Source organism: Eubalaena glacialis, chromosome 19, assembly GCF_028564815.1.
Source record: "Eubalaena glacialis isolate mEubGla1 chromosome 19, mEubGla1.1.hap2.+ XY, whole genome shotgun sequence".
Classification (NCBI taxonomy): Eukaryota; Metazoa; Chordata; class Mammalia; order Artiodactyla; family Balaenidae; genus Eubalaena; species Eubalaena glacialis.
Window position 1 is genome coordinate 43,187,332 of NC_083734.1, and position 8,703 is coordinate 43,196,034.

Here is an 8,703-nt window from a genome sequence, read left to right on the forward strand (position 1 = left end):
GAGCTGAGCCCCCAGCACGGAGCTGATGCCCACGTGGACTTTAGGCTCAGCAAGCCACCCCACGAGGGGTGGGGGGCACCTGGGGGCAGGTGGGGTGCTGGCTGCCCCCAAATCAGTTTAGCACGGGAGTGCTGAGCAGGCCCTGGGGATGCTACCGTGCCCAGCCTGATGCCAGTCATGGGGCAGCGAGTTCAGAGAACACATTTTACGGTAGGGCCACCAGAAGTCACTAGAAGCTGCATGTGTCCAAAGTGGGTGCCAGGTGTCAGGCTGGGCTAACTCAGAGGTTTACACGGGCTCTCAGAGTTCCCACTGCTTGAGGGAGATGGTGACAAGGACAAAATCCTGCCTTCTTGACCCTCAGACCCTTTCCAAGTGGGACAGGCAGCTCCTGGGCGCAGGGATCTGGGCGCTGACATCAGCTCACTCAGCTGGAAACACCACTCTTAGCAAACGCCCCTTGCCTTCTCCACTGGTGTCCCTTCCTGGATGGGAGGCAAGCTGGAGGAGGAAGCAGTGGTATATGTCATGCTGTTCAGGTCAAGCTTTGTGTTTGTGGTGAATAATCTCAGTTTCAGGCAGACACACTTGAAGCTTTGGCTGAAGCTCAGATTTTTGGTGCTTTGGTAAGTAGAGATGGCTGGGTAAAGACCTTGGCCCGAATAGCTATGTCTCTTCCATCTGAGCCTCTGCCCCTTTCTTTTCAGTCTTCTCCCTTTAGTGCCAAGGCCGCGGTGAAATGCTGACTGCCTTAGGCCTGGGAAGTTCCCATGTAGCCATCCAGGCCCCTGTTGGCTTGGAAGAGTCAGCTCTTCCCTTGTGTATGAAGTGGCACTGATCTGAAGGTGGCCTTCCCTAGAGAACGCAGGCATACCTGTGGGCCTGTGCCCAGTTGCTGGGGGGTGGCAGCTCTGTGCTCCACGTCCCTCACACCGGCCAACTCCCGCTGCCTGTGTGCATCCAAGACCAGCCTCTCTCCCTCCTGCCTCCTCATGAAAGCCAACACTGTTCCACTGCCCAGCCTCGCCACAGCTGTGCTCAGCCCGCAGAGGGGAGACAGGACCGATGGCCCCAAGCTGGGGGACAAAGGCAGTCCTAATGCACCCTGCCCTTGCCCCAGGGAAGACTGAGCTGGGCATAGAGGGTGAGAGAGACTGCACGCAGCTAGGATTAACACGATTTATTTCATTATCAGTCTTACAAGTTGCTGAGGTTGGGCAAAGCCAGGATAGTAACTAAAATCCCGGGCACTTCTGTCGAGTGACAACCCGATTAGCAAGGCCCTGTTACTGAGCAGAGGGCAGCGGAGGGCACCCCAGGAACCACAGCACCTGCAGCAATGTTAAAAGCCCCTTCCCAGAGGCACCGGGTGGGGCTTGGCGCGTAACAGCTGGGGGCCACTCCATTGGCTCTTGGTACCCACTGACCCCCTTTAGCGGAGGCACAATGGGCTGGGCAGACAGCAAGATTGGAGCTTTCCCACCGAGGCGCTGTCTCTGGCCCTGATCTCCCCATCCACACAGCAGAACTATGCCCCTGGAAGGATGGCAGCCCACCCGCTTCCTGGGGTGAGCCCTGTAGCTGGCCTGGGATGTGGCTGCTGCTTACTCTCTTTTCTTCCCTAGTATCAAACTGTTACCTAGTTACAGTGTGAGGAGGAGGGGACAGGCACTTAGGACCAAAGGTGGAAGGTATAAACCCCTTTTCTACCCCGGTAAATAGGCCCAGGCTTCCTGGGGCTACACTGATTAAGAAATGGGATCAAAGCCCAGGGATCGTCCCGTCTCAAATCCACCACTAGTCTTCTGTGGCTGTGGTGACCACCCCGCGAATACGAGCAGCGCTGGGGTGTCCCTCCCCACTAGCCGGCCCTGTGTGGGGCAGTGGGCCTAGGGGCCCAGCAACTGTAAGCGGGGCTTGGGGTCGTGGCTCCGGTCCAGGCCCAACTCGGCCCAGCCTCGTCAGCTATGGTCTGGGTTCCTGAATGGCGCCTACCCACCCCCTTGTGTTGAGAGCTTGAGCGTTAGAGGGGAAGGGGGTGGGCAGGAAAAAAGAGCAGTTATTTTACAAGTTTTTAAAAAGTTACAAGAAGGTTAACTTTGAGTAAAAAAAAAAAAAAAAAAAAAAAAAAAAAAAAAATAGAAATCTTAAACCAAAAATCAAGCAGAGGGATGCTTCCCTCTCCTCCCCATTCCCTTGTAAAGAGCGGGGGCCCGTGGCCCGGGAACACTCAGATGATGGTGCAGGACTGAAAGGCGCCACCCTTGCGGCCGCCCTGTGTGGGCACGGCCTTGCCCTTCCCGTAGTACCCCGTGAAGATGGCCCTGACCTCCATCTTCTTGGCCAGGTTCAGCATCCAGCGCCCACTGCCCAAGGAGTAGAGCTTGCCCCGGCTGAGCTCACCCACCTCCTCGCCACGGTTACCCCCCTTCTCCTGCTTCACAATCTCTAGCAGGTCAACACCCGTCTGCACGGCCTCCACGTCACCCGCGCAGCCCAGGGTGATGTGTGCGCGGCTGCCCCGTGACAGGCTGTCAGAGGGGGACAGCTTGTCCACGTCGTTCGGCCACAAGGCCAGCTCCTGCTCGCTCAGCTCTACCCGCGCTCCTGTCGTCTTGGGTGTCACAAAGAGGGCAGAGATGGTCAGCGTGAAGGCCCTGCAGTAGGATTTCTTCACCACCTACGGAGAGAGGACAGAGGACTGAGCTGGAGGTGGCGGCATCGAGAGAGGGACAGTGAGCGCCACCGAGCAGAGCCCGCAGACATCCACATCCGTGGCCATGTGCTCGGAGGATGTCTTTCCACTGACACTGTCCAGGCTGCTTGAAAAAATGAAGGTGCCAGAGAGGCAGGAGAGAGCAGGCGTGAGACGCAAGGCTTCCCGAGCTCAGGCCGGGCTCCCCACCCACTAGCTTCAGGGCTCATTCACCTGTAAGAGAGAGCTGAGGCTAGAACCTTCCTCAGCGTGAGGACTAAAGAAGAGCCTGGCAAGGGCTGTTGTCGTTACTACTCGACTCACCCTGTAAAAGCACCCTGGTATCCAGGCACTATCCTGGAGGGTGGGGTGAGGTCAGAAATAAAGGACTTTGATCAAAATCTACTCCATGCACTTTGGCTTACATTATATCTGATTCTCTGAAAAAGCCCATCTCTCCGATTTTGACCATAAAATCTTCCCTATTTTGCTCACAACCCGTGGTCCTAACAGTGTCTAGTGCATAACAGGTGCTTAATAAACATTGCTAAATGAATGAACAGTTAGGGATGGCAGTGAAAGCATTCATGCAGCTGTGGTAGGTGCTAGGGATACAAGGTGAACCACACTGTAAATAGTGCTGCCCTCAGGGAGCTTCCATTCGTGTGGGAGGAGACCAATGAATAAACAAGTAAAATGGCTGCGTTAACCTAGGCAGAGAAGTGGGGGAGCTGGCAGAGGGTCAGGGACGGCCTTGCTGTGAAGGCAACCTGAAGGAGGCTGGAGTCGGCCATGCCCGGTGGTTAAGGATCCCATGTCAGAGGCTGTGGGCGGGAGACTCGGGCTGTGTGGCAGGGACGGGGCTGGTACCCCTAAGCCAATAAGCCTCCCTATCGACACTCCCCACTTCAGAGCACAGCCAGGCCTCAGACTGGGGGTAAGGGACTTCTAGCCTTTGGAACTGAACACAGGCTTAGGGGCCAGAGCAGGAGCTGCTGCCGACCAGCATTCTCTGCGCATCTGCAGAAGGAACAGGCTCTGGTGGGCAGGCCCTGGGGGGGCACTAGACAGGCTGCCGGCGAGCTGGGGATGGAGCCGCCTCTTTTCCTGAGAGGCTGTCTGGTTTGTGGTCCCTGCCTTGAGCCGGTACCCTTCTCCAGAAGACCCTGCCCGCTCCCCACCTCAGCCAGGTGTCCCCGAGGAGCACTCACATCCTGCTGGGCATACTCGTCTGCCCCAGCGGCCTTCCCATAGTCACAGAACTTGGTTGTGCAGTGCAGCACGCCCGGGGGTCTCTTCCCAAAGTAGGTGACCAGTTCAATCTTCTCCCTGGGCTCATCCCCAGAGACAACTGAAGGGAGAGAGAGTGGGGCAGTCAGGGCGGGAGAGCAGGGGCATTGCAACATCTATCACCAAGACCATGGGAGACGCAGAGGAAAAAAATCGGACATTAGGTATAAATTTGCAATCCACTATAATTGAGCAATCCACTACCATTCATTAGTTGGTCAAATTAATAGCAACTTTGGAGCTATGAAAAGGTGTTGATATAAGTTCCCTGCTTTACGTTCTACAGATTTTTACGTCTCTTACCCAGACGTGAAAACTAAGGCACTTGTAACCCAGGGGTAGGTGGCATATGCCAAGGGAATCTGAACTTCACTAGCTACACATCTGAAAAGAGGGAAGCAGGTCATGAAAAATGGGGTAGAAAGAAAAAAGAGGTTGGGAACTGTGTGGTATACTGGAAGGAGCCAGAAACAGCATAATTAACATCCAGCCCACTTCCAAGCCTGTGGACCTGGGGCAAGTGATTGACCCTAATCTGTCAATCAAATACAACTGGGGGTGACCACACATCCCAGTTTTCCCAAGACCACCTAGGTAACTATTAGTCGTGCCCCATTTCACTCAGGGGCCACTTGAACAAGAAGTTACCTGGTCACTGTAGTAATAGGTAGCTTACAGCCTCGTTTGGTGGAAGAAAGCCTATAATGGGCCTGGTGCAGGAAGGGTCTTGGGAGATAACAGGATGACATTATGTGGCTGGTAGTTTCGATGAGACTTGGGGTATCTGATTTCAATCTCTAGACTCTAAGCCTTGTGGCTAGCTTCAGAGTCACTAGGCTTTTCCTGTTTACCCCCAGGGTTGAATCCCTGTGAAGGACGTCGCTCACCCTCCACAGGGGAGGGAGACCTCTACTCTGAGGGCAGGCCTTGTTTGTGGCCCATTACATTTCTCCTGCTGTGTCCTGGGCAAAAGGATCCCAGTTTTTAATGGTAAAAGCAGCCTCAAGAGGCAATCTCCAGGGCAGAACCAGCTCTAACTAGTAGCCCTGCCTTGGGAGCTTCTCTGTCACGCTATTCACAGGTACAGGGCTCACGCCTGGCTGGTGCAGGCACCACAGTTCCCCGGTTTCCCAGCATTCGAATTCTAGGAGCCGAGATTAAGAGTTCTCTGAGAACTTATACCGGCACAAATAACCTCTGACAACGCAAAGAAACACGGTGGGGATATTTCAAGTATGAAGATAGTCTAAAATCAGGGGGAACTAGGAATGAGTTAAAGGAAGAACAGATGATTAGTGGGAGTGGGTGACATATTCCCCAATGGGCCACTGGAGAAGGAGGGCCACCAGGGTCCTTCGCTATCCCAAACCTCCCCTCTCTATGGAGCAAACAGCCCCTGCAGGAGCGAACCCTGGTCCAACCCAATAAGGGGAGGCCCCTCTAGAGGCAACAGAGTCGAGCTCTCACTACAGCTTTGGGCAAACCCCGCAACCCTTCTGGGCATTTTCCCATCTGCAAAAACGAGGGGCTAGACTACGGAGACTGTTCTCTGGAGCTGTGGGACGCCACAGGAGGTGCGCTGGATAGCTCAAGGCCTGGGAACCATCGCCAGTGGAGTCACAATAGTCCAAGTTGTAATTTTTCTGCAGCTTAGGGCTGCATGGCATATTCTATTCTAGAAAATAGTTCTGCTGCTAAAAATGAGTTTGAAAACATCGGACCAGATTCCCCCTCCAAGGTTTTACGAAATGTTGCTGTGCTTCCTGCTATGGCAGTAAGTAATTTGTTTTTCCCACCTCTGAGACGGGGTCAGTGGCCTAGATCCAGGCTGGGAGAGCACAGATGGGGAGCAGAGGGCAGGAGGAAGGGTGCTGTGAGAGGGAAGGTGCCTGGCAAACGCCTCTCCCATAACCCACGGAGCGTCCACCACCCAAAGCGGCCTCTGCCGGTACCAGGTGAGGCCCCTGCCTCCCCCAGTGCTTTGAGAACAATGGTCCCGTGCACGCAGCACCCCGTGCCCAGCAAGAGGGGCTTACGAATAAGGCTAACTGCCCCCACCCGCCCACCCCGCCACCTACAGTGTCGCAGCTCCCTCTTGAAGGCCTTGTGGTTGCCCAGCTCCTCGAGGAAGGCCTGGCCGGCTTTGCGGAGGCCCTCGGAACTCTTCTTGGTCAGGAACCAGCCGAAGTAGAGCGGCAGGAAGTCCTTCTCCAGCCCAGGCTTCAGCTTCTTCAGATCGTCGGCCGACAGCTGCCACTGGTTCTTCTCCTTGAGCTGGGCACAGTCCAGCCGCCACGCCGTCTTGGGCTCCACCAGCACCACCTGGTACTGGTACTGGTCGGCCATCTCAAAGAGTTGTTCCAGCCGCTCCCGCTCGTGGTTGGTGTCATCCAGCACGAGGACCCGGACGTCCCGGCGGCAGTAAGCAGCCAGGTCCTCGTCCAGCTGCTTGTACTCATCGGTGAAGGCCCCCCGGGCACCGGGGGTGATCTTGTAGGTGTCGGCGGACACCATCTTGGTGCCATCCCGGTACCTGTCCACGATGACCCGGGCCAGCGTGGACTTGCCGCTCCCGGGCAGGCCGCGCAGGATGAAGAGCGTCTTGCATTCCTGCAGTGTGGCCACTGTCTCCTCGTCCTGCAGGAAGGGAAACTGCAGCTCTGGCTTGTCCTTGGCCCCTGAGGATGACATTTTGCGGAAGAAGATCTTGGGCAGGAACGTTTGGCTCTTTCGGGAGAAGCCTCTATTCTGTGTGAGGAGGGGAAGACAGACATCAGCCAGGTCACTCGGGGCCACCCCGCCAGCTTCGCCTCCTTGTCTCTGGCCTCATTCTAACCGGGAACCCCAGCTGGCTCAGGTGCTACGGCCCTGATTGACAGGCATCCCTGGTGCCTTGGGCACCGTCCCAAGCCGTGGGTTGCTGGACCGTCTCTCCTCGGTCCTTGAGACCCAACGGCTTCTGGCTTTGCAGGATGGAGAGGGATGCTTGTCTGAGCGGTCCCAAACTCTTTCCTCTAGTGAGAACCGTAGCCTCAAGGATTACCCTCAAGGATCGCCCACTGCTGCCACCTCGAAAGGAAAACGGTGCTGGAAGTGCGTGCAGGGGAGGGCCTGAAGCCTGCATTTCTAGGAGTGAACCCTAACTTTATATTCCTGGCACTTATTAAGGATGACCTCTTTGGAGGTGGGGGGCTCTATGTCTGGGCAAAGCCACAGCGGCCGTGGCCCTGAGGGCACAGAGCAGGGTGAGGGTGGAGAAGGGTCACCCAAAGACCGCCTCCCTTCCCCCAACAATGCCAGCGACAGATAATACTCTCTTGTCTGGGATGGGGGGACAATGGTCCCACAGAAGGGCTGGCGGGGGGCAGGGCAGGAGAGCGCTAGACAAAGGGCTTCATTCAGCACGCCTGCCACCTCCTCCTCCTCTGCCCTGGGCCCCCCACAAAGTCGTGGTCTTTGTGCCTGCTCCAGGACTGGGCGGTTCAGGGCACCCGCGTCCAGGGTCTAGCTCTGCTCACCCCTTGCTGTGCGTCAGCAGCACCTCTCTGAGCCACTTGTTTTCCTGCCTGCTAAAAGCCACAGGTGACAATATAGTTTTCACTGTACAGCGCCTTCTCCTCTAAACCGGGAGGCCCCACCTCCCGCCAGCACCCTGAGTGCTCAGCTGGCGTACATTTATCTCAGACAAGGCCCTGGGCAGGGGAGGGCGCTGAACGCCAGCCCAGCGCGGGCCCAGAGCACGCTACCCCGGCCCACCCGCCAGCCGGGTCTGCTCCGGGGCAGCACCTTCTGCAGAGCGGTTCCCTTCCTCCTCCAGCGCCGTCCCCACTCCCCACTCTCCCAGCATCACCCCTACCTCAGGCCTGTACCGGACAGCCAAGAAAGCCCCGACTCAACTCCGGAACCTCGGGTCCTCATTTGCATGCCACTTCCTCTCCCAAACTCCCCAATACTCCAGTTTTCCGTTATGGTGCCACCCCGGCCCGGTCCGCTTGCTCCCCTCCCGGCCTTCCCGCGCCCACTCACCATGATGAGGAGGGGGCGCCGCCGTCTCAGCACCAGCTCTCCGGGGCCGCCCGCCTGCGCGGAGGGACACGGAGTGTAGCGGTGACGCGACCCTACTGGGGACCGCCTTACATAGCCCGGGGGCGGAGCGCGCGCGGGCGGGCCCCGGGTGGGCCGAGCCCGGCCCCCTTTGCGCAGGCGCGGCGAGTCGAAACCCGAAACTGACTCGGCGCTGGGGCGGGGCAGCCGTGCTGCCGGCCGCCAGCCCGCACGCCCGCCGCATGGGGCACCTGGGCTTCGAGGCACCTGTGCGGCGGCGGAGGCTGGGGGGTGGGGAGCGGAGGGCTTGTGCGGCCTCTTCTTCTTGTACAAGGTAACGATGAACTCCTTGAAGAGGCAGGCAGTCACCCCTCCCGGGTCCCGCGCCGAGATTAGGTTGAGAAGACGGAGGCAGGGTCGTGCAAGTACAAGGTCGAATCCTGTCTCTATTTTAAATTTTGATATTTTACTCATCATCGGGTTTTGCATTAATTTTTTTTTTTTACAGTATTGCGTTAAAATACTTTCTCTTCCTTATTGAGTTTTTTGGCCCTACGTTCCTTAAAAGTTGCATCTGAAATGCCTCACTTGCCTCCCCCTAGTCCGGCAGGTCCCAGCCTCTGCCCCAACCAACCACAGCCGTTTCAGGAATTATGGAGACGGGACTAGGATGG

The 8,703-nt window shown here is 57.0% G+C and overlaps 1 protein-coding gene across 1 annotated transcript; it reads right to left on the minus strand.

Moving 5' to 3' along the window:
* Positions 1 to 1,165: 1,165 nt before the first annotated feature.
* CNP (2',3'-cyclic nucleotide 3' phosphodiesterase) lies at positions 1,166 to 8,117 on the minus strand. The gene is made up of 4 exons (XM_061176153.1): positions 8,012 to 8,117; positions 6,064 to 6,733; positions 3,907 to 4,046; positions 1,166 to 2,680 (listed from the first exon to the last, which is right to left on the minus strand). Exons 1-4 carry the CDS (start codon positions 8,012 to 8,014, stop codon positions 2,231 to 2,233), a joined length of 1,263 nt encoding a protein of 420 aa, XP_061032136.1. The 5' UTR covers positions 8,015 to 8,117; the 3' UTR covers positions 1,166 to 2,230.
* Positions 8,118 to 8,703: the final 586 nt, after the last annotated feature.